Here is a 26,487-nt window from a genome sequence, read left to right as displayed (position 1 = left end):
ATGTTAAGGTGCATTTTGAGTAATATTTAGTTTAAGCATTTTCCGTAAATGACTACCACAAAAAGTTATACTGAAAATCTATATTGCTCATGGGAGATTAATAACAGGTAACTCAACTACACTTCTGTACAGTGGTCATAGCAATAACTTTTTATTTCATTGAATACAGCACTCTCTGACAATATTGACAAATAGGAATGACTCATTCTTGGCAGATACTTCCTAACACTGTTGCCAGAATAACCCCCCTGATTTACAGATTTCTTTATTGAATACTCACATGACTCCTAAATGCTGGACAAACTACTACTCCAATAATCCCTCACAAGGGTTTCTTTGCTTTCAACCCCCAGCAGCAAAACTGCTTCAATTTCTTACCTTCACATACTTCAACCCCTCCCCCCAGAAAAGAAAAAAAAAACAAAACCAAAAACCCCCACTACCACCACGCAAAGATTTTTCTCTGTCCAAAACCACCACAGTGATTTCTCTGCTGCCCTAAGCTGGCTTCCCCAAAACATTCTGGTGACCAGCAGTACATGCCTTAGGAAAACTAGTTATATGCTGGTGGCAGGTACTGAATCACACAGGAAGGAGCATCTTCCAGGGACTCGGGACTCTCACAAGTAACTCATTCTAACACCTTCCTCTATTGCAGGCTCGTTTATTCATTCCTTACAGTTCCAAAAGCACAAAAAAAAGCCATGAAAAATTAACATATTTGTTGGCAACTGTCTCTATGATTACAATGCAGAATGAATACGGGAGTCCCAAGGCAGCCCATAAGGTAGACCCTGGTATTATTCAACCCCTTTCTAACTGATTATAAACTGATGCTTTACATGGGGATTTCAGACAAGCTTGGAAGCATCTTTGCTTCCAAAATGTGTGAAGTTGGAATGCTGCTGATTTTACCACAAACATCTGCTCTGGTTTCACAAGCAGCCTGTGCAAAATGCCATTTATCTGGCACATGCAGGTAGCCCAGGAGGCAGGTCTCGCTCTGCTGCCTCTCTGGGTTACCGCATGCTCATCATCTGAGTGCTTCTGTCCAGCCGTACAAACAGCTGGAAATAAAACTGAACTCTGTCTAACTGTTGCCCAGCAGAGACTCAAGTGAAGCTGGACACAACACCCAATTGCTTTCATGCTGATGGTTTCCTGTATTTTTTATTTTCTAGCCAAGAATATAAAGGTACTATGTAAGAAAGCCCCAGGCAAACTTCTCTTTTCTACTCAAATAAATACCATTCCCTAGAGGTGATCACTAACTTTCAGAAAGCCTTTTTTTCTCCCCTAGTTTTAAAAACACACCATTTAGTTCCCTATCAGTTTACCCCATGTATGGATCTCACGTTTTATTAAAGTTTATCTAATTAATATGATACTCTCTTCAATTACTAAAAATAATTTTAATAAGAAAACCCCATAAAAACATCAAGATCATGTTCCTTTTTAACATTAAACCACCAGAGTAATTTCCCTAAAGATATAGTTGTACAATCGATTTATTTTTATTAATATTTACTAAACTTATTAACTCTGTCTACTGAGCTGTAGAGTTTGTCTGTCAAGCTCTGGATAGAGCTATAAATCCCTTGGGATCGCGGTAATATTAAACCTAATAGAGATGTAGCAATTACGTTTTAATAACTTGAAAATAAATTATAAGTTCAAAAATTTAACTAGCCGTTATTTTTTTTAATTTCTGAACTTGCCCCTCCTTCCTCACATTATTTATAGATAAGTTAGGACACATTACTGCTACAACGACATCATAGATGTTACCATACCAAATGAGATCTTACAAATCCCTTAAACTATTAATTGGTTTTATTCATCCACATTTTCCCAGACTTCTACAGATTACTAAACTTCACATCAGAACGGACATGCTCTGCTGACCCTTTTTTCCCCACTGAGAGGGCAGAATTCTTCAAGCCAGACATCTTTGGTCACAATTAGCTGCATAAATGGTCCCCAGTTCTACTGCAGAATTTGATACCTTGTCTTTCTACAAATGACCATATCTTCTTATTTCAGTGAATTCTATACTTTAACTACAAGAGCTGGAATTAAACACAGGCACCAAATCCCTCCATTTTTTGAAAGAAAGCTTCCTAGTGACGAGCTTTGCTGGACTCAGAAAATAGATGAAGATTTTAAGGCCAGCTTTCTACTAAATAACCATCATTTTTCAGTCTTTTGGTCTAATTAGGATATCTGCTAATAATGCAATTCAATTACTGCTTTGATCCTATATTAAATAGCATTTCAAGATCTACCTGTCCTAGGGGTTACCTTGTCATTCCTGGAGTATCAGAACAGATCACAGCTGAATACTGAATACAAGCTACATGTATTATTCTAAACATCATGCAAGTGCTTGGATCTAGGCCTACATGAGCATGAACTTCCTACCTAACATCACTGTTACCTGAGCCAGCCCCACAGAGGAATGCTCCAGTTCTTCCCTCAGAGATGAATCCTTAGGGAAGGAGTCTTAGTTAAGGTCTTAGTGCCATGTGGCTTTACTTCAAACAAGAGGAACATGAAAGTAGACTGAGCTAACATCTAGGTTGCTTCCTAAGCTGGAGTTGCTGATTTCTTTACCGTTAACTGAAACACAAGGTAAAGCAACTCTGTGCTGAGCAGTTCTCTTCATATGATTGTAAGGGATCCAAAGGCACATGCACTGCACAAATGTGCAGACTGGATAAACTAGACAAGTAGGCTTCCACCTGAGATTTTTCAGAAGTCTGTGTCACATTAAATGCCATATTGTATCTTCTGAGGTATTTCCCATAAAGCCATTCATCAGAATGTCACCACATCACCAACTACTTCCCTGTATCAGAGATCATTAAAAATATCACTATTAAGTTATAATTAATCATATGAAAACTACAGGTTGCAAAACTCAAGTTAAGAAAAAAACAGCAAGAGGGCTTACTACAAAGCTCTGTATCACCAGACAGGCAGTCTTCTTGATAAAGACATGAAGTCTGCAGCACCCAGTAGGGAATTCAGATTAGTTATTTCAGAATCTCTGGATACAGCCAGGCAGACACTCAGGTGAATATTCTGAAGCACGTATGCAGTCACCCTCTTTCAGCTCTAACATTATCTCTTTAACATAAAACTCAACCCAAGAGTGTACACAGTGAGACCCAAAACTACTCAGCTCATTCCATTTGCAAACTCTCATTTACAAAACAGCATTTGGATCTGGGGTATAACTATAAATTGGGAACATAACCAGGAGACCAGAAAAAGAATAAATCAGGTTTGTAAAGCAGGCAAAACTAAAAGCTTCACAGTCATTTCACAAAGCTGCTTTCCAACATCAGTTTCAGAATGATAAGAGAGCTGCATTACATCAAGCCCCAGTGTAATGGTAGTGCATAGGGTGAAATAACGGCACACATTGGAAGCATTCTACGTTCTCCATCTCAGCCAACAGAAACCATCAATGATCAACATTCACAGTGACCAAAAAGAGCTTCAGAGGATTTCACATGCTTGTAGCTGTCTCAATAAATCCTTTGAGTAAAGGATTGCTTTGCTTGTTTCAAATAATTCCAGGCTCTCTGAAGAATTCCCCCATCAATAGCATTATCCTGGAGGAAAGGCAGTAGGAAATGGTACAAGTAGTAATGCAGAGTTGCTGTCCATGAGTATCAGTATGAGATCTGAGCTTAAAATTGGCAATTTTTTTTTCAACAAGGAGGCAGTAACAAGCTGACCCAACTCACCACCGAACGAGTTGCTTGTGAGTCATCGCAACTTTGGCATATAATGCTGGAAGACAACAGTCTTATCATTAAACTCCACATATTTCTTCAGAATTCCCAGGGGCTCAACATCACAGCATGCACCCAACCATTCCTAAGTGCAGACACAGCTTACAGCAGCCCTACTTGCCAAAAGCTCATTTGTCTTCTAGTTTATAGACCCTATTACATATTCGCAGAATTCTCTTGGAGCAAATCTGCAAGCTGTTGACTTTTTCTTGTCTGCTGATAATTTTAAAAGAAAACCTTTGCAATATGCCATATTTGTAAATGAATAAATAGGAGGAATGTTTTCCATTCTTTCAGGGGAATTTACTCGAAATTAAAAATAGATTTCTCCCATCTAGACAGCATGTTTGTGGCAGGCTACTACTACATTCCTCGACAGAACATGCAGGCAGTCTGTCTTTCCATAAAAAGACCTAATCACAACATACTATACTTTTTTCCCCCCCTTTTTCTTTTTCTTTTCTTGACCATTACCAACTGATGTAAAAGTGCTAAGATTTAACCCTGATCCCTATTATCTAACTGCGTAAGACTGACTGAGTCAGTTACACAGAGTATCCTACATTGCTTATCTGAGCTAATAGCAAGGATGGAGAACTGTCCTGACATACGGAAACACTCTGCTTTTTCAAGACCATATTGTGCAGTCAACCAAATCAAAAGTAAACTGCAAAGTTTAAACTTTATGACAGTTCATATATATGCACAAATTTGAGATTTATGGAGGAGTCAGAAAAGTTAAAAGGTTGGAAAACTACTAATTCAGAAATCATGTTCTTAACAGCTAGTTTTGCCACACAAATCATCTGTCACAAGATGTCTGTAATGCTACGCGAATGTTAACAAGAAGTTCATGATATACAAGAGGGAAACAATTAGAGGGGGGAAAAAAAGAAGGAAAAAAGTATTCCCAGGATAAGCACATCTCACAGCAGAACAAGACACAGCTGAAGAGAAGCTTTGTGGAGCCTGAGGAGGGAACTTAAGTGACAAAGCTGAACAATTTATTTTACAAGCCTGTGTTTTATTCAGGTGAGGCCTGGCATGAAATACAGCCACTCTACCAACAAACAGAACACATCACCATCAGAAACTCAGAAATTCACCATCTGCTTTTATCACGGTGGGGTACAAGGGAAAGCATGGTAGAATTGAGTCAATGCTTCTCATTGATTCTGACCCTCTTCATAAATTAGCCTATTTCAAAGTAGAAGAAAAAAGGACTAAGGACGATCCAGGAGGAGCACAAACACTCCAAGCTTGTGAAGTAATCTGCCTCAGCCCTTACTCCCCACCCATGCTTTTGTGTTCATCTTGTCCTGATAGCATGAAGGACCAGAGCACATGGCAGACATACATGCTGCTGCAACCTAGCACTCCAGCTCTGAATGTTCCTGGTCCCAGAACTTTATAAAGGAGGCAACAACAAAAACAACAAAAAATTCCCAGCGTTAATTTCTGACATTTCAGAATGAAAATTCTAGGCCTGCTTAGGACACTGCTTCAGATAATTATAAGATTTGGCAAGTACCTGTAAGATCTGGCACTTTCTGGCATTACTTGTAAAATCACATGCCACTGGATAACATAACTGCTCAAGCACTTTAAGTCAGTGGCATCTATTCCATAAGGATGGACTGAGGCATTCTCCTTACAAAACATTAACATTTACATTGCTTACAGAGCAATGTAATACTCCTAACAGTAAAGTAGAGGTTTCAGATAGGGTAGAAAATAGAAAAACTAGTGATTTCCAGATAACTTGCTATGACAGCATTGTATTCTGTTTAGATAAATAACGAGCATGACTCAAGTGACACAGAATGAAAACAAACCTACTCAAGTAAATCAGATGCAAGATATCCAAATCCAGTTTTGTCTCAAAACTATCTTAGCACCTAACTTCTAGCCAGTCAGCTTCTCTAACAAATCCCTTTCAAGATATAAAATGGAGAAAAAATGACTCTACCATCACTACTTCAGCTAAGCATCAAATGTACTTCTTGATGGACAAAGCAGGTGAAAAATCTACAGTTTCAAAATGATTTTCTGATCAGTTCTATTCAGTGTACAAGTTTGGAAGGCAGAAGGCACACAAATATTAACTTCATATAGATGGAGAATTCTTTAACTCTAGTTTCTGACACAGACCAATAAGCTTGCAGAATTCAGTGAGACATTTCTCTGGTATGACCCAAATGTTAAAAGTCTTTCCTTAATTATCATGAGAGGAAAATTTATTCCTTCCTATGATGGATGAACAAGCCATAAGAAGTAACCAAGCCTCAGCTACAAGAAGGATGCTCTAATTCTTTAAAAAGTGAAACTAATCTTTGGGAAACGGTTTAACAAAGTAATAAATCAGTATTACGTGAACCATAAAAATAAGAGCACAGATGCCTATATAACTAAATTTGCTTCCTGAAAATGCAATCTAGTCATACCCTAATTCTTATCCCAAAGCAAGATGTCTGCTACCCTCATTAAATTAACAGTGCAGGCAAATCAATCTCATTGCTTTAAACTAGCCCAAAAAGGGAAAACTGCTTACATAAAAAAATAGAAAAAAAAATAACAAATAGACAAATGCCAGAAACAAAAACACCAGCCTCCATAAAGCACCACACACCATAAATTTACATAAATAAGGCCTCCCTCCCCTTCAATGAAAGCAAAAGATCAGATATGAAAATAAGTATCCTGAGAAAAGAAAGGGCTATTGAGTTCTTACCCTTCAATACAAAAGGCCAACCTGAATTGTTTATACAGATGTGTAATATTAACCATGTCAATCAAGAGGATCAGTATTCATAACACATTTACCTACAAATCAGGCTTTCAGTTCGCCTTGTTCACCTAAAACCATCATCACTCTTTATTGTAAGCAGAAAAGGCATTTCATGGGTAGTTTCTCATTAAATAAAATCCTGTTTTCACCTCATTATGCATTCTTAAGTTTCCATGATTTCCCTGTGCTTGTTCGGAAGATGTTAGTATGGTGCAGAAAATCCTGTCTTTCAAGCCAACGGGTACTTGCTTCACTGTCCAACTGAAGCCATTATTGTTTTTGTTACACAACTGAGAACAGTTACGGGTAACACTCAAAGACTGAGAGATAACCCTTCACACATGTGAACATCATTAATAGTTTTAAGAGGAAAAGCATCCTAAGTCATTTTCCTCAAACATATGAGAAATCTTAGAAAAGAGACATATTTTAAATGGAATTCAGGCAACACTCTTCCTTTCTACTTCTCTGTAATATGACCTACTGTGTCCTACAGCATGGACAAGACATTACAGGGACGACTCCCCAGCTGCTAAAATACCTGCAGCCTAAAGCTAAAGCTGGAAGGTCTTTTCTGAGTCTTGTCCAATACAATCACTGTTAGAGATGAAGACAAGAAGGGAAAAGTGATTTACCAAAGCATTTTTCAAAGACAGAGAGAACGATAGACAATATCAGACACCCTGCCCTCCTCACCCCCCAAAACACCAGCTATAGAACAGTTATTTAGAAGCCTGGACTCTGGATTCCTAAAAGTACATCCTTGCAATCTTTATGATACGAGCACTCCCATTTCATGCAAACCAGCTATTACAGTGCAAGAAAATACTAACAGGAAAAAAAACCAAAAACCAAAAAACCACCACTGCTGATAAGGGAAAACAGTCATTAACGAATGCTAAACAGGAAAGCATAATAAAGCAAAAATAACAGCCCAACTCATTCAGCGCTCACAGCTGAAGCTTAATGGTATTACTTCCTGAGAAAATCTAACACTTTGGTTACAAGCCCTGTGTGTGCTTCGACCTACAAGGCCAACTTACATTACACTGACACTTAGATGCCCTAATTTGTAGTTCTACACAGTAAATTCAAAATGAAGCAGGTTTTAACATGAGAAGCTGTATATTCTCCGTATCCATTTCTGGCACAGATTATCAAATATCTGGAGTTATGAACATTTCTACTTATTTTGCAAAAGCAAACCAGAAGAGCAATCTTTTCTATCCGATATTTCTGTAGATCTATCTGGTTACTGGGCACTATCCATTGTATAACTATTTATTAGCACAAGCTCTAATTTGTATATTAATAAATGAGCTATAAAAAATAACCTGGTACAGCAGAGAAATGAATTCTTTCCCTAGCTTTCCTAACTAGCCTCCTTTGCAAATTCGCCATGTTATGCAGTATGGGTGGTTACAGTTCCAACCTGACTGGTAACTGGAGAGCTTACAGACTGCACAGGGGCACCCCAAGTATCTACTTGAAGAGCTGGTTGTTGGCTAAAACCAATCTTGCAGACACTGACTCAGTTTTCTGGAGTACTGACTTATCTGAAAGTATTCAGGAAAATGACAGCAGAAGATGGAAAAAAAAAGTACTTTAATTTCCTCTCTTATGAAACACAAAAAATGATCTTTAAAGTATCTACACTCACAAGGAACACCAAATTATACTGTGAAGTTACTTGATTGTTGTTTTTGTTATTGGTTTTTGTGGTTTTGGGGTTTTTTTTTTGGTGGTGGTGTTTTAAACAGTGCTATACAGTACCATTATAGCAGGAACAGATTGTTTTCTATTCACGTTTAATAGCTCATCCAAACAATGTAGAACACAAAAAAACATAGCTGAGCAAGCACTGAATGAAGGAGTCCAGCATCTGCTTCTATTCTTATTCCTTCTTTAGGCAGATAACTATCACAGACGCTGGCACTGAGCACCTTCTTGCACAGGAGCATCAGTTCATGGTTACATACACATCTATATAGTAACTGGGTGTTAATTCTGAGACCAAGCACACTAATTCTGCAGGACACATACTACCATGTAGCTCCATTTCTATTAACAGAATTACTGTACAGCAAAATACTACACATAGGTTCAGAATCGTTCCCTCTAGCTTTTCCCTTCCACTACTGTTATATACAACTCAGTGAGAGATCCAACTGATACAGTTTGCAGCACTTCTTCCTACTGCATGGAAAGTAACAAACACCATCACCACGATTTACCAGCTGTAATATCCAGGATTCATCTCAAGCTTTCCAGGGCCTCTTGGGTCACCTGATTTCCCTTTCTCGGCTTTTCCTCCCACAGCTCTCACAATTCAACATCAGTGACATGCCAACAAAAACCTTCTGTCCAGGTTAAGAGCTGCAAAAGATGACTTAATGGCATTTCCAATTTAAGAAGAAACTTAATTCAAGAACTGCACTCAATGTAAATCCAGAGCCCAAAACATTTTCAATTGAAGAAGCTTTATTATGAAAAGGAAAGAAAAATCAAGTGAACATATGTATGCATGTAGTTAGGTCTACAAGGGATAAACATTTGCAGATCATTATGCTAAGTTTCTAGAATTCAGTTGAACCAAGCTAGGGATTAGTCTTTTCTATTCCCAGTAGTTCTCTAAAGAGAACAGAAATTATTGATTTTTCCCTCAACTGCAAGATTTAGAAAAAATTTTAGCTCTCAAAAACAACCCAAGACAGTTGTTCGATCACATCTCACCTGCTGCTGCATGCCAAGGAGCAGAAGGAGGGGGCTGAAGTCACACAAGGGGAAAGGGCATCAATATTTAAAGGCTCTAAGCTCAACTTGGATCCTGTAAAAATTCATTTTTAGCCTTAATGGATTTCAGAGGCAGAATATATTAAATATAATGCTGTAGGATTTCAGTGTGAGAAACTTCTATTGATACATTTTAGGCTAAGTTGAGCAGCAGTAATAATTTGTTACAGGTGCAACAAGCCATTATTAACTGCAGAGATCCAGTGTTGAAAAATAGGCAGTAATTAACTGAATAAAACTACCTTATAATTAAAAGAACCAGTGGTAATTATTAACAAAGCACATAAGGGTTTTACATTTGGCTTGCTTTCACAAAGTTCTGTTCTACATTAAAAATAGTGGTAAAGGTGCTTGGCCATGAGAAAAATACAGAGCCGCTCTGGTTTAACATTAAGGCTGATGCAATGAAAACCATTTTGGAAGCACTAGTTCAGAAGGTTCACTAGTTTGTACTCCTGTTTCAGAAAGAAAAAGGTTATCTTAGCTGAAGTACCATTAATATTAGATATGTGCTCGTGATACACCATGTAATCACCAATTTTCTTCACTTAAAAGAACAGCAGCTATCCATCAGTGAGCTTTTTTGCTCATCTGACACATCATGTATTTCTGTTTCTCATTTTTCTTTTATCTCTGAGCATAAAAAATTCCATTAGTTTTGATAAACTAACTTCCATTAGTTTTGGTGTTTACTGAAACATTTCTAATACTGCTCTTAAATGTAAGTATGTACCAGATGGGAGGCCAAGAGAAGACAGAACAAGCAATGCTCGTTTTCTACTTGCTGCTTTTGCACAAACCTATCCACTTATTCACCAGCATATCAACTGTGTTGGTTTTTTTGTTTTGTTTTTACAGACTATTTCAAGTTAAAATCTGTACTTCATGCTGCCATGGTCCAAGAATGCCGATGCATGGTACATCTAAAGTAAATTCAACTTTGCACAGGAGATGCTGTTTAACAGCTATCACTTTCAGCCCCAAATCACTCAGACAGCAGTCGTGACCCCTTCCTTAGAACCTCTGCCAAAGACATGCTCAGCTGAGATTAGGTTTGTCATCTCCAGTTCTAACTTATCTAAAGTTACAGGACCAGAAGAGAGATTTTCATTTTTATAATCACAAACTTGAGGTGATGACTACAAAGTAGTATGACAACACTGATGAAAAGCATAAAAAAAATTTTAAAAAATAAAAATAATAAAAAAGAAAGATACCCAGCTTTTCTTTTTAGAACTGTTTTAAGTCTTAGATCTCTTTTTTGGCTCACACAGTAGAAGCCAGAAGATACCAGCTAGGATTAAAAGTTGCAGAAAACAGCGTGCTATGCACAGATGGAACCCTTCTATTGTTTCTTCCCATTCTCCCACCACCACATGATGTGCACAAGGCCCCACAGAACATCAGTTTGCCAAGTTTTTAGCACTCACTTCTGCAAAGTATCTTCAAGTGCACAGCAAAAGGAATCCTGTCAGCAAGCAGAGAACTCCTCATTTCGAGATGTTCTCACAATTGGAGGTAGCAGGAAAAGACGACCCAAGTGGTTTTCCTGTTTAGCCTGGGTGTTTTAAATCACATTAAATAGAAAGCTGATTGTGTTTTTTTCTGTGTAGACAGAGGTCAGGCAAAAAGGAAGGAAGGAGGGTTTTCATTTTGTCTCAATCCATGCTTGATTAGGGCTTCTCACCATATCCTTAGAGTGAGCCAATGGTAAGATGCGTACAAAGGGACCCATATTACTGATACTGTCATCTTTGACCTCTCACACTTTGAGCAAGTGAACAGTTCAAAACATTTACATCTCCATCTATACGAAGTGCTTTCCTACACTAAGAGAGTGGAAACCTCAGTAATATTTTCATGCCATTTTTCACACATGACCAAGAACGCCCCTACAGTTCTGCAGTCTCTCTGTCAATATAACTTTGCTTGGTGTGGATTCATATCTGAGTTATTATGCATCTGGTAACACTTCAACACAGGCATTTGTAACAACGTCAATAAGAAGACAGATTAACACTGAAAATTAACAATTTTTTAAAAATATTTTCTCATTCACCTAATCCCCATCACAGAGCCTACTATGGCTTCAAAACTGCTCCGACTTTTCAACTCTTTAAGCTCCTCAGTTTATTACCCTATATCTACTTTTTTCCTCTAACACTGTACCTCTTTCCTCATTTGCAGTACAACTGTAGGAAGCTGTTTCCTCTTAAAAACTAGAGCAGTGTAGAGCAGTATTAAAATCTACATATTAACTCTTTCTGTATCACTATAAAAAGTACACAGTTCTTTATTCAGACTTTATGCACACTTCTGGATCCCCAATTCTCAAGAAGTTACCAGGACTTCCCAAAACAGGGCTGCTACATTTATTTACAAGAAAGCTTATTGTTTTTGAAAGTAACTGCTATATTCTATAGCTCCAGCCTCTTTTCCCAACCACGTTTCTTGTCTAGTAGCCAGGTTTGCTTTTGTAGATCTTTGTGAAGAAAGGAAAAGTAAAGTCAGATTTCACTTGCTTGTTACAATTAGTTTGGCATTTAATGAATATAATGAGGTGGAGATCATCAACTAAAGCTGTCAGGCAGGCAGCTGATCATCTGAAGCAGACTCAAAAGAAGAGTGTGGAGACTGTCAGCACACCTTGTCCCTAAGCCACTTATCCTACCCATGGGTGAGCAAGACCATGGTCAAGAGCTATGGTCACACAATGAGTTCTCACTAAAGCAGCACTATGAACACATCACTGGATCTACTGAATCAAACAGCTGTTAGAGGCCTCCATTTTCATGTTTGTAGACAAGAATTAAAGGCTTGCCTAAACAACAGAAAGATCTAATAGGATGTCACGGATATGAAGTGCATTGATAAAATTAACCATAACTCCTACTTTCCTAAAGCTACAGAAAACATACCAAATTTTAGAAGTAATTAACATAGAGTTTACACCTCTGTTGTAAACAAGACAAGAGTGCAATCACACCAATTAACTGGGGCTTGTTCCACAAAGGTCAGGGCCAAGCTGCTCCTGATGTTATAGATGGGAAATACTGAGAAAAAAAAAGGGGGGGGGAAACTGAAGCATGGATTTTTTACTGCCTAATTCCAGGCTTTCCTCTTTAAAAAGGCAAATTCATTTTTGCCAGTGTTGAACACCCTTTCCATTTACCAACACTACTGTTTAATGGAGCCCTCCCAGGATGGAAGCCTTCTCCATTATAGCATACACAATAAGCCACTTTTGTTATTCAGACTGCACTCTCGTGGTCCTTTTAGCCAATTACCTGAAGTCATGATTTACAAGTAAGTGCTGAAGATATCTGGTACCACTCAGCACCTTCTGCAATTTATTCACAAACAGAAATCTGCCTGCAATTCTATCACTATATACAAAAAGAAGTGAAAAAAGTCAATGTGGCTTGAAGGTCATCTTGTCCAACTTCCAGATACTTCTAAATAATAAGCAACGTTGCTCCATTTTCATTCTCTTACCCAATAAGAACCTCTGTCTTCATACTGCACACCCTTCTTTAGGAATCACAAATCTTTATGCAACTCTACTTCTAAATAGGTACCACAGGAGTCACAGTGGTTCCTTCTAGAAATTTTCAAGGGACTAGTTTGAATTTAGATTGAAATACAAGTCTTATTTCTAGGGTCAAAAACTTAAACCTATAAGAAACTCAAAAACCAGGCACAACCATTTTCCTTCTTCTGGGGTGAGTTCCCAATACATTTAGAAAAAATAATCCAAGTTTCCTTGTTCCTACGATCGTAGCCCTAATACAGCTGTCTAGTGAAACAAATAGAGAGATAGCTGCTCATTTTCTATTGAGGTTCTGCATCATTCTTTGGATTAAAAGGTCCAGTCAACTACGTACAGCAGAATACTCATCAGAAGCAGAGTATTTTGATCCCACAGGAAGGGAATAGTTCTCTCAAAGAGGGGCCATACAGAAGTGGAAAAGTGGGATAAGTTTGTCTGAGCAGATGGGAGTCTTCAGCAAGATATCTGATTGAAACCAAATGTACATAACTCCCATCACAGCACATCTAATGCAATAATAATTTAGAAAAGAAAAGCAGTTTCCTCGTCCAAGTAGAATTATTTAAACAACTTTAACTACGCAGAAACACAGAAGACAGTTAATTTCTGCTGCAGAAGTAACAGCCTTCATTGCTCAAATTCAGCAAGAGACAGCTTCCACCAGGGTGCAATTTGCTGCACAGAAACTAGTCATGCAGCCTTTCTTCCCCCATAGGCAGTCCTTTCCCCCATGGACTCCCCCTGGAACTCCTGAGATCTGGTGAGTTGGAGCACTAGAGCATGAGAGGCTACAGATGCATTCAGAAAACTTGAGTCTGAGCTGAAATCACCGTCAAGGCTGCTGTTAACTAAATCACATAGATGCAACTAGAAAAATACCACTTCTCAGCTGTTTTTTTTTTTGTGCCACTGGACTTCCAGGCATTCATTAACTCCTTTGGTATGTGGGGATACAAGCTTTGCAACACCCATCATGTCAGGCAGGATGAACTACAAATTCTAAATGCAAGTATCAGATTCTGTTTAATATAGATCTTTCATCCTGTCCTACAAATATCTTTAATAGCAACCAGATATTCAAGTGATATCAAGTGCTGACACTGAAACAGGCAAACTAGTAAAATGTACATGAACCTCCTCCAGAAGATAAAGTATATTATTTTTATTTTCTGAACTCTTTTTATTTATTTATTAAACATACCTGAGGAACACAGCTATCACTTATAAATCTAATTTTTGGGTCTCAGAAGGTGCACTCAGGTGAGCTCAAAAGATAGTTTACTAAGACATAGGTTTGACTGCAGCCATTCCGAGCAATACTGAAGATAGCTTCCTATGCTGAAATTGCTTTTTTCCAGCTTCTTTTTCCTTTCTTCAAACATCTTACTCCTATACATGTAGCAGAGCCCAACCACATTCCTGAAGGCATACTGCAGGTTTCACCAGTTTACAGTAAAATCAAACCCATGGATTTAATTAGTTCCTTGTTCTGAGACTTTAGTTTGATTTGTACGGCTTGTGATCAGAGACTACAGAAGCTCATTTTGTACAACACATCCTTTTTAGCATGCTTGTTATGTGATCATTAGTGGTCTCCTAAAATGAGTTGTTTAATCTTGCTACCCCTAAAGCCAAGTGAAAGGAATCAAAGTGAGAAAGCCCATCAACTTTCCATTTTCTGAGTAATACCTCATTCGGTCAAGAATTACACTGGAATTTACTTAGTTACTTACATCTAGGGAATCTTCATTGACCAGGATGAGAGACATGCTCTGTGAAATGAGTCTGCAAGAGTACCCTGCAAGAGAAAGGAAAGAAGAATTAGATTTTTGGAGAAGTATTACAGTTGAACTCAGTCTTAAAAGGAAGTCAGATTATATACATATATGTATGTCAGACTGGGATTTACATGTGAGCAGTGACTCCCACCAGGCAGGCTACTGGAAGGTTAAGGCCACGCTCCAACTTGACAAGTTGATTAGCAATGGAGACTCCATTTTATCTGCTATTCCAAATACACTGCTTAACCAAAGAAAATACAACATTCTTTAGAGATATAGCATATCTCTACAGTAAAAGTAATCATTCCTATACATAAACTTCATTTATCCTTATGAAAGCTGAATGACCTTCAGCACATTAAAGGAATGGATCTGAAGTCAGTTGAAGCTACATCATACAGCTGGAAGCACAGACTCTACATCAGCACACATCACTGCATCACACTCCACTTAGCCTCAGCATGTGCTGTGGGGGTTTAGGTGGAAGGTGATCCTGAGTTTCATCAAAAAACACAGTTCAGGTGATACTCAGAGAGCCTTTTCCAGCTCCTATGGGCATCAAGAGATTGTACTAGATTGTTCTTCATGTGCGAACAACAAACAGCACATCATCACAGTGCAGAGCAGCACTCTGAAGGCAGTTCAACACATTCAGCAGGACACCACGATTCAAATAAGAAAAAAATACTGAAACTAGAAAAATTCCTTATTTTTTATAATACTAAGAGCTAAAGGTTGCAAGACTACTTCATAACATTGACCCAGCAGTTCTTCCCTCACTGACATTAGATGATGAGCCATCCAGGATATATGTGAATGGAGTTAACAGAATAAACAGTGTAATTCCATCACTATTAATGAGAAGAAGCAAAGCAAAAGTTGCAGACTGGCTCTACTGCATTCTCAAAGCACATGCAAGTTCTCTTCCAAATGGCGCTGTGATGTGGCTTCATAAGCACAGGTTTATTCGTCTATTGAAACATTAACCATATGCCTCATTGCTGAGCTAAGTCATGCAAGAAAAGAAAATACAATCAAACTGTTTCAGTTCTGCCATACTTTTGCATCAAAATGAATCACAGAAAATTCACGAAATAATGGTTGTGAAATGAGGCCTAAAAAAGGGTTGTGGGTTTTTTTTCTGGTCTATTTACATTTTTTTATGTTGTAGTAGTATACTACTTCATAACAGTAATGCTCCCAAGGGGAACCCCTGCGAGTAGAACCACTGTCAGTATAAAAAGATTAAGTCTCTCTTTGTATCTCCCATCAGTAAGAGAAACTTGAGGCATGGATTTGTTCTCTGTGAGATTTTTGATTCCTAAGGAAGGCCATACAGGCTCATGAACTGCAATGCAAATCATTTATCCAGGCTACAGTATTTTTTATAATTGGGCCAGTTTTCTGGGTATAATCCAGGGCTGACAAGCCTGCATCAATGACTTCTGTCAAGAAAATCCCTCATCTTTCTTTGTGGAAGGCATAATTGCATCATACGGTCTCCTTCAGACACTACATATGATTACCTGCAGAAGTTTTGTTTCTATTCCATTTTCACAGCTGTGTATAATATGAGTATCAGATGCAGCCTTACAGAAACAGCAGCTTATTAATACAGTTAAGATGATAAGGTGTACTTTCTGCTTTACAGAAAGATAGGGAATGGCATGGAAACCATTGGGAAAGAGATGAAATATATGCTAGTGAAATGCAACCTGCAACACAAAAGCTTTGTAGACAGCCTACGCCAGTGAAGATGCCTTTTAGGGAATAGCACAGAACTGAGAAAGGAAGCCACAACAGGTACAGACAAAACACTGACTTGGGAAGAGAAGTCAGTTCCAAGTTTGCCATTTTTGAGAGTTAGTCCCAGGCTGAAGAACTATTTCCTTATTTTTACTGAGAAGAAAAGGAGGATATTACAAACTTAATCATTTCCCTCCATGCCAGGGTTATTCTTTCCCCAGAGAACAGCAACAGCCTCACGCAGTAGGCTGTTACAAATTCAGTATAAGCAATTCAAATGCATTTTCTAGGAGAATTTGATTGGAATAGCAGCTGCAACACCGAGCTGTAGTTTCTAAACTGCTGCTCAATGCTTCATTTTAAATTTTTCAAATCTAGCAAGATGCCAATTGACAACTGGAGCTAGAGAAAAAACACTGGAAAATGCTAACTTAGTCCGACTTGGGAGTCACAGAGTCAGAAGAGATCATTTTGTGCATTGTCATCACATTAAACAGGAGTGAGATCAAGCTTAGAATAGGAGATCTATGCATAATGCACAAGTTTCAAACTACAAAGATGTTAAAGTCTAGTATTAATATAAAACAAAATCTGGAAATCATAAAGTTACATGAGAATTTTGTAGTCCTGTTTTATATAGGAAGTTTTATAATAGCTATTTCTGGCAGAACTAACAAGACAAACAAAAACAGGCTCTGAGATCAGGGCGTATTTTTGTCAATGCTTTTGACTTGATCAACTGCTGGCTCAAAGCCAGATATAAAATGTCAATCGACACTTGTGAATTGCTGTCTGGGTCTTAAACTTAAAAGTCTGACTAAAAGCCCACGGAGCAGATGAATCAAGTGCTTCTGGGACTTGTTTCCCTTCAAGTATCCTGGGAGAAAGACTGCCTGAACCAGAGTTCAAGATCATAGCCCACAGGCACTCTCACACTGCAGGCATACAGAATACATCTGAGGCAAGAACACTTATCCTCCGTGTTTACAGAGGGCACGTATGCCCTGCTCCAGCTTCGCTGTGGGACACAGAGAAGCTCGCTGGCATTGCTTCAATTTCTGCAACTGAAAAATGACAGAAGTATTCCAGGAGAGGCTTGAGTAAGGTAAGGAAAACAGAAAGCAGTTGTACACGTAGATCTGTGGCTTCGTGACTTTCAGGTTACACACTTACTATAATGTGGAGATACAGAATCAAGGTATGTAAAATGGAGTAATTTAGAGACACTGTGGGTAAGTTGCAGCTGATGGCTACTGAAAAAGATTTTAGGGCCTTTCATACATGCAACTAGTTTTGCACAAGTTATTGGCTAGAGTACATCAGTTCAGATTTTCTGGGAGCCTACCAGGATGGTGCTAAGCACATGTCTGTCACAGATTTAAGAGTAATAGAGTCACTGAAAGGCAAGGGAGGTTCAGATTCTGCAAATTGTTTCAGGAGAATTACAATGCTAGAAGACCACTGCAAAGCCTTCTATGGCTTTTGGCAGGGACAGGCTAATGACAGCTTCAGCAGCTAAAAACAGAAAGCAGAATGTATGTCATGCTTGAAGACATTTCTGAAAACAGAACTCCTACATCCTATACTAAGTTGTAATGTCTGATCAGTATTAAAAGCCATCATGAACACACTCAGTCTGCAAAACTGGCACACAACTGAGTAGAAGGCGTGCAACCACCCTACAGCATTACTCTTTAGAGAAGTCAATAATGCAATTAAAAGACAACAGTTGAACACACAAACTCTGAAGACCAAAGAATCAAGAGCAAACTGGAAGAACAAAGTATTTCATCTCCTTGGGGTGGCTGCCAAGAGTTGCAGATGACCTAAGTACATAAGCATATCCATAAAGCAAGCAGCAGACTGTAAGCATCACTGCCACACACTGTGAGGAAATGAAGACACTTCTACTCCCAAGAGTGCATACAGTAACTGGAATGTAACTGTACATGTGGATCAGGTCTTAAATTATTATAAACAGTATTCTGTAAGGTAAGATCACAGAATCAGAAAGGTGGGAATACATCAGTAAGTTTAAGACATAAGAATACCCACCTTGTGCCTTGACAAACAATCCATCCAACCTTGTCTTGAACACCACCATGGACAGAGCACCCACAGCCTCTCTGGGCAGTAAGTACCAACACCTTACCACTCTCTCTGTAAAGAGCTTCCTCTGATGTGCACTCTAAACCCTCCCCCCTTGAGCTTAAAAGCATTCCCCCTTGTCCTGTTACTATCTACCCAAGTAAAAAGTCAATTACCCTTCTCTTTGTAATTTCCTTTTAAATACTGGAAGGCTGCAAAGAGGTCCTCTCACAGCCTTCTCTTCTCTAGGCTGAACAAGCCCAGCTCCCTTGTCCTGTCTTCATAGGAGAGGTGCTCCATCCCTCTGATCATCTTCATGGCCCTCCTCTGGATCCTCTCCAACAGTTCCACGTAGCCTGACATTCAGTGCAAAACTTTCATTCCAGAATTCCCAATTCTCCAAATTAAAGGCTTCCACAAGCCTCTCAGCTACCAAGGAGCCAGTCTATGAGTACAGATCAGGCCTGTTTTTGTTTTAAAAGCCCCAAACATCACATCTACTATGTAACCTGCTACACCTCAGACAAACGTTATGCAACCAAAATGAATACCTATGTTGAGAGCTGTTTCCTGTTTGTCCCCTGTCAGAATCCATATCTTAATTTCTGCCTTCATTAGTGTGGCTATTGTTTCAGGAACACCTGCTTGCAGACGGTCTTCAATGGCTGTAGCTCCAAGAAGCAGTAAGTCCTGAAAGAAAGAATCTGAGTGATTGGTTTCTTAGGATAAATCTCTGTTTAGAATACTCTAAAAACAGGGAATTAAAAACATGTTGTGCCTCATTGCCAATACAGCTTTTTGACAAGCACTACATACTGCAGCAGGTTTTTGGCGTGTCTCTTCTACTTCCCCAGCACACAAATCACATTTCAGGATGTATAGAATGGAACCCAGTGTTTATGATCAGAAAGTTGGCAGAGTTTCAAAAGCAATTAATTGAACTTACACAACTCCAAAGCTATCCTGTGGATGAACATATACACTGGAATATTCAGTAATCACTGTAGCAACATGATGAGTGGCCACAGATTATGTTTCTTAAGCCCACAGAACAAAAGTCACCTGGCATAACATCACTGAAACTAACTTCCCTCCTGCAAAATGTGCACATAAACTAGATACAATCAAAGCAAAAATTATTCCAACTATTTATGGATATGATCACTACATCTATGTAATAGAAGTGGTATGGACATTAATCAATCCAAGTATCCGTAGTCTAATACAGATGCATGCCAGAAAAGAATGTCTCACACAACCACTTAATACTACAGAATAAGCCATATTCATATGCAATTGTAGAGTGATTACTTGAAGAGATTTGGCATCATTACAGGGAAAAAAGTCAGGCTGACAAAAATACCAAAGAAATACATCTTGTCAAAAGGCATAACCCAGTTACCCAATTTTAACATTAGAAGCATTTTTAATGCTTGCTCATACATGCAAAAATGTTCAATTTAAAAGAAATGGATATAAATTGAGTTTACCCATACGCTCCATTTCAGGAACTGAGCAAAGACTGTAACAACTTCTCATGTTAGCAAGGACTAATTTTCTTATAAATTAGCAAAAATAGATGAAGAGAACATTTACAGCAGTTCTTGCTTGTATTTATCTATGCATGTATAAATAACTGAAGGGGAAGCTGTTATCCATACAGGCATGCAACTAAACATTAATTAACGTAAGCCTCGACAACAAAAAAGTTTTGTTAAGAGATGTTCAGTAGGCAGTAGTAAGAACTCCTATAAGCCATTCCCTTTAAAAACCCTTTTGAGTTTTGGTAAAACATTAGCAAGCAACATTTGAACATAACAAACACAGAGCAAGTATGTAACCGCAACATCTTGTCTTGTGTTCCCAAACGTAGCTGTTAAATGATTACACATTAAACCACAGTTTTGGGAATGGCCAAGCTACCTAAGCAAGGAGTTACTATAGCACCTGTTGAAGCCCTCTCAGCCAATTTACTGATACCCAAAGGGCAGATGAAGTTTGTCTCCACACACACAACTATACTGTGATCCCGTGGCCTCAGTCAGAATTAAAGTACCACTCCCGCTCTTATTTAAATCCCTTAAATGTAAAGATGGCATGTTAAAACAGTTATTTTATACTAAATATCAGTTTATTATCTAGAAATATATATATATATTAAAAATTCCTTATACTAGAGAACTAACCAGAGAAACACAAACTCTAGGAAAATCTAAGTTTCAAGTGCAATTCCTTGCTCACTCCCTGACCAGAAAGTAAACTAACATGAAAGGAATATAGTCGATTTTTTTCCTTCCAATATGGTGCTACAAAGTTCAAAACTCCAAATCAAAAGCCTACTTGTGGCAGCCCATTTTTGAGATGTTAAATTATGAAAGGAGGCAGATGGCAACAATGTTTTAAGGACTGAGAAAAACATCTTCAAGTTAAAGAATCAAACCCATGTTAAATGGGTTGATCAACAAAGATAATTTTTCACTGGTGAAATCAGTAAAAATATGAAAGCAAAGTGCAGGAAGGCAAAAAGCTACATAAATCTTCAGAATCAATGCTTAGATAACAACACTGCTACTGACCAGCCAAGAGACAGCCTCAGTGAGAGCAGAAGGAACTGCTCTCCCCCTGAGTGCACTGGTGGGCCACGCAAAGATTTGAAAAAACAATACCTAATCTCCAGCTACCACTTCATGAGTGGCTGGAGCATTTCTCTTACTCCATTAAAGCTGGCTCCCATCCTAGTCTCAGTCTTCTCCCCTGTCCTGTCCCAAATAACTTGAATAACCAATGAAGAAGCTTCTGGAATTTGAATTGCACTGTTAATATTAACAAAAGCAATTTAAGGTCAACAAGTGTTTAAAACAAACCACTAAACAAAAGTCAGTGAAATACCCAGAGAAAGCAGATAAAAGACCAGTAAATATCAAACACTGGCCCCTAGTGTTGACATCTTAACATTTCAGCAGACGTGCCATCAGTTCAAACTTCCTCTCACACCTGCTTTAAACTTTCAGAATTATCCATTCAACAGTTCACATGAAAGGAGCAGTTTTTGAGCTCCAGGACACACTGAGCACATGGTAATGCCTGTAGTGCCCAAAACATCCTTCAGAAAACCTCAGTTGTGACTGCCCTATAAAAAAGAAGCAGCTTCTCCTCACATATTAGCAAGTGGGAACTTGATGCAACATGCTGACTATATCAGTTCTGCTATCAAGTTAGATTAACTTTACACAGGTTTTCAATTAAGAATACAATTCCATTCTTCTGAAACTGAAAAGAATTCTTTGTTATACTGTATCTAGCCCAAAATGCATGCAAAAGCAATCAGCATTCAGCCCTCAAAAAAAGTCTTACCTTCTCAATGATCTCATAGCATTCTTCCAACTTCTGAGCTCTGTCTTTCAAAACTACACTGGCTTCATTATAGACATTCAGCCACTCTCTGTAAGAGTTTTCTGACAGATCAGCATAAGCAATGCACAAAGTCCTCAGACCTACAAAACAGAAAGCAGTGCAATTTTAGTACATGCAGTGACTGAATATCTAAAAAATGGCCTAATGAACAATAAATTCTTCTCACAGAAGCTCTTATTGCAAACCAGTGAACTATGGTTTACTGTACATTTTTAATGCACTTGTTTCCACAGATACTGTGTCGGGCTCTTATAGGTTACTAATGCTGGTGCAAAAAGAGAGCCTAATGGGTACAAGCTTCTCTCTAATTCTCAGTACTGTAATCTAGAGTAAATGCCAATATTTTATCCTATTGCAGGAAAGGGAACAAAGCACTTCCCTGTGAACAGAGGTGCTACATCAGTCAAAGGCCTTGAGACCATCTCAGATCATCTTGTGTCCTCCAGACATCTCAGTATGTTCATGTTATCAGTCTGCTTCATGAAGCCAGAGACTAAGTCATCTGACTTTTTGCAGTGGTAAAAATACCTGTTACTCCAACTAAATTAATGTCCCTTCATTTAATCACAAATACTGAGCTCCAACTCCTTCCAGATTCCATTTCTGTGCCATAATTGCACAGAAGAAGTAGTAGGGCATATTTCCTTACGTAGTTATCTTAAAAGTTGCTAATCTGCTGCTACATATCAATTTTGAATATATAACCATCTTATTTGGTAGTAGAAAGCTCAGATAATGCAGGAAATAATGTAATAAGTCGAATTCTTTTGACATGCTGTTTCTCTTACCTTCTGTGGCAAAGTACTCAAGATGGCACAGTGTCTGCTCCATATACTGGGAATCTTTCGAAAGCCTCTCAAAAATTACATTATCCTATTAAAAGCAAATTCATTACAGTAGTGTAAGTTTACATACAAAGTTTATATGTACATATTTACTAGCTCAAGTGAACATGCCTGACTGAACTCGCTTACATAAGAACCCAAGACTTATAAATTTAACATAATGCATTCAGGTTTTAGAGGTACTGGTTTGAATAATCTGAGCTGTGCCCAGTGGCAGAGGTCGTAGTGCACCCACTTCACAGAACGGGCACAGATGTACACTCTGCCTCTACCAAGTTTAAATAACAGGGAATTCTCCATCATGTAATCCCCCCTCAAACATTACAGAACACTCCTTTCTGAATTAAGCAAATGTACTATTGTTCAGAGTATTGCAAGTATGTTTTCTTAGTTAGTACTCATTGTAGCCTTCTTGTAATCCTTTCTAGAAAGACTCCCATTGATGTTTAAGAACAGAAGGTAGAAAAAACCTTCCTCCCACAACTCCTTTAACAATAAATCAAATGGCAATTGAAATACTTATGTACATGAATAAAAGAAGTAATCAAAATGCAGCAGCATCATCTATCTGTCTTGTCTCTGTCTCTTTTATCATGCGATCACCAGAACAGAAAGATTAGATGAGCAGTGGATGCAGCAGAACATACAAAATGAAACACCACATTGGTGCTAAAGGGTTGTAGCAATTAGTGTATTGGACATTTGATCCTGCTCAAATCAAAGACAGTGAGAAGTTTTTTACTCCTGTTTTCCATCCTTCTCACTGCCAATCTACCAGAAACTGTTAACAGAGGCAGAGGCACAGTAACAGCAGTGATTGAACATGAACAGGTGCAAATCAGTGAGAAGTTACTATGCACAATACTTTCAAGTACCACGTAGCAAAAGCAGGGTTAATTCATTCTTGCCACATTAACTTGAAGCAAGCACCATCTTTGCCATATCATAGGAGTTAAACTGAAGCAGGCCGTACACCCAAGTCTATGTGTGAAGTAAACCTTACTGGAAGTTCGAGACAGTCTTCCCTGTTGCAAAAAGTCACCTCACTGATTTTCTACTGGAACACTATGGCAATGGACAGAACTGTTTTTACAGTCTTTGTATTTTGTTAAGTTATTGTCCATCAATGGAGACAGAAACTTAACATGGAGCAAGTCATGATGACAAATAACAGCAGGTGCAGAGATGTGAGAAAGCCAGATCAAGAGCCAACCACTTGAAAGCAAAAGTTAGTATTACAGCTTGAGACTGCAGCATTTTGTCTAGATCCTGAATTCCTGGTGCACGGCTGGGTGAAATCCAGCCCTTGCTTAAATTGAGGGTACTGTTTCTATTAGTTTCAGGATTCCACTTGGATAGTAAATAGCCTAACAACTTGCCTGCAAAAGAAGTCAATTCAGAAGGAATTACAGACCTCTTAAATCACTTGGTCCTAAACAAAAAACCAACTGGTATTATGTATGAGACCTGAAGTGCCAGCATCGGTCACAGCTGTTGAAATAATAACTGGTAGTGTTAGCTCTCCACTGAAGTGTTATAATTACTCACAGCTCCTTTGCAGTAGAGACGTAGTTTTCCTGCTGGCGTTCGAACAATCACAGACATTCTCTTCCTGCTACTATTGAAAGAAAAACATTTGTTTTCATTATTTATATTGATGAAGCGGAAGCCCTGTTCTAGACAGTGAATCCTCAGTTGTGCTTAGAGCATCAAGGATCAGGTGAGATGGAAGAGTAGTAACTTAAGACCTCACAATCCTAGAAAGCAAGGAGAAATATTAAATTGCACATTCCCAGCTTCAGCCCCGTGGTTTCCATGGACAGGCACTTGATTAAAACACCTATACTTGCAGCCAAACATGAGCAAGAGCTCAGAAAAAAGCAAGATGGCTCAACAATTTTCTCGAACAAAGAGGAGTCATTTACACTCAACTCTTTTATTATATCTCAAAGACATTAGCTTTGGGGATTCCAGCTAAAAATTGAAATATTAAAGCCGAAAGTGTTACTCCTAACATATTGAAACAAATACCTACTGATATAGGGGCCATTATTTAAGTTTTTAACTCAAAAGAATGCATAACATGCAAAAATATCACAGAAAGCAGTCACACTCCAGACCAGATTTTAGCCTTCTTACTCTCTGAGAGCTGCACATCAAGACAGCCAAGTCTGGTATACTTATATTTTTAAAGTAAAGCTAAACAGTTTAAGAGTCTAAGGTTTAAGAGTGTAAGGTAAGGGATTTTTTTAAACTTAATTATTTTAAATACATACATTTTGACATTTCACTTATCCATCTCTCCTTTCTAACGCTGGAAATAAAAATGCAGTTTGTAAGGGTGAGAGGCAAACAAATAAACTCCTGTCAAGAGAACCCTGAAGAAACTGTAGTTTCATATTCAAAAGTTATCTGTAAGCATACTTGGACTCATCCTTGAAAGCCAGGCTGGATGGCTCTTTAAGCAACCTGATCAAGTTAAAGATGTCTCTGCCCAGGGCAGGGAACATGAACTAGATGATCTTCACTGGTCTTTCAAACCCAAAGCTGTCTATGACTTCATGTAATTCTTAGCCAAAAAAAGGACTCAGAAGCAGAGGGAAACCAGGAGCAGAGGTGTCCTCCTTCCTTTCTTACAAGTATGTACAATGTGAAGTCTCAAACCCTTCTCTTTAAAAGTTACTCTGGCAGATTTAACCCCTTTTTGTAGGCTTGGGAAACATTTACAGAATAGCAAGCTCTTACTATGTGCCATCAGACAAAAACGCCTTTTTGTGCTTTCCGAAGCAATTCTGGAAGGACAACTGCAAACTATGTCAAAAATTTATACCACAAACTAGTTCCCTGGGGAGCTTCCACGTGCTTTTGGGATGTAATTATAGGGACACCCTAATTTGGTCAAGGGGGAAAGTTGATAAACACAGGGAAGGGCTACGACAGCATTTTCTAAAAGCACTGAATGAGGGCTACAGATACTTCTGTCTGTGGACAGCAGTCAACTTGTCAGAAACTCTGGAGGACTCTTCTAGCATCTCTTAGATATTTCCATACATAGCCTAAGCAGCTATATTCAGAATGGGAAAAGGTGAAAAGAAATCCAAAGCAATCACAGCTAGTTGTTCATAGCTGGGATGCTCGTTACAATAAGCACAAAAAGTCCTCCAGTGAGCAACTCTACCCACATAAGTAAAACACAAGAAATTCACAAAACTTCTGTTAACATTCAATCTGAAGTCATGTTCTTGAAGTAGACAAAGGATACATCAAGATATAAGTGAGACATGGAGCAACACTCCAGAGCAGCAACTTCACAGTAAAAAGAGCTTGGGTAGCTACCACACATTAAATATTTTATAGAAAACTTACCTGGAAAATTCCAGAACATTAAGAATTTCAAAGGTTTTTTCCTTTCCCAGCTACAAAAACAAAGATATTTACTATTTTAAGTACAAATTGCACAATAATCCCATGTGCTAACACATACAAGTTAGTTGAAGCATTTTTGCTTATACATCCTGGTGTAAATATGCTGAGATAATAGCTCCCTCTCCTGGTATGTCGAGCCTTGTTTAATGAAGATCGTTTGACATGGCACTTCTGTTTACTATTTGTATACTACTTCAAAAAGAAAATAATCTTGCTGTTAGAGATATAAGCATCCTCTGCTTTCTGCAGAGGG

The 26,487-nt window shown here is 38.4% G+C and overlaps 1 protein-coding gene across 5 annotated transcripts in view; it reads right to left on the bottom strand.

The window, feature by feature from the left end:
* Nucleotides 1–26,487, bottom strand: part of ATP8A2 (ATPase phospholipid transporting 8A2) — a 280,358-nt gene that overhangs the window by 186,485 nt on the left and 67,386 nt on the right. For all 5 annotated transcript variants that reach the window (XM_015852108.2, XM_015852111.2, XM_015852110.2 and 2 more), the window contains 6 exons: nucleotides 26,175–26,224; nucleotides 24,357–24,426; nucleotides 22,752–22,836; nucleotides 21,904–22,043; nucleotides 19,101–19,239; nucleotides 14,668–14,732 (listed from right to left, as the gene is read on the bottom strand). In XM_015852108.2, coding sequence (XP_015707594.1) covers nucleotides 14,668–14,732; nucleotides 19,101–19,239; nucleotides 21,904–22,043; nucleotides 22,752–22,836; nucleotides 24,357–24,426; nucleotides 26,175–26,224 — 549 coding nt within the window. The remainder of the gene's footprint in view (nucleotides 1–14,667; nucleotides 14,733–19,100; nucleotides 19,240–21,903; nucleotides 22,044–22,751; nucleotides 22,837–24,356; nucleotides 24,427–26,174; nucleotides 26,225–26,487) is intronic.

Source organism: Coturnix japonica, chromosome 1 (genome assembly GCF_001577835.2).
Source record: "Coturnix japonica isolate 7356 chromosome 1, Coturnix japonica 2.1, whole genome shotgun sequence".
In the NCBI taxonomy this organism is placed as follows: Eukaryota; Metazoa; Chordata; class Aves; order Galliformes; family Phasianidae; genus Coturnix; species Coturnix japonica.
This window is presented reverse-complemented; position numbering and strand designations above follow the sequence as displayed.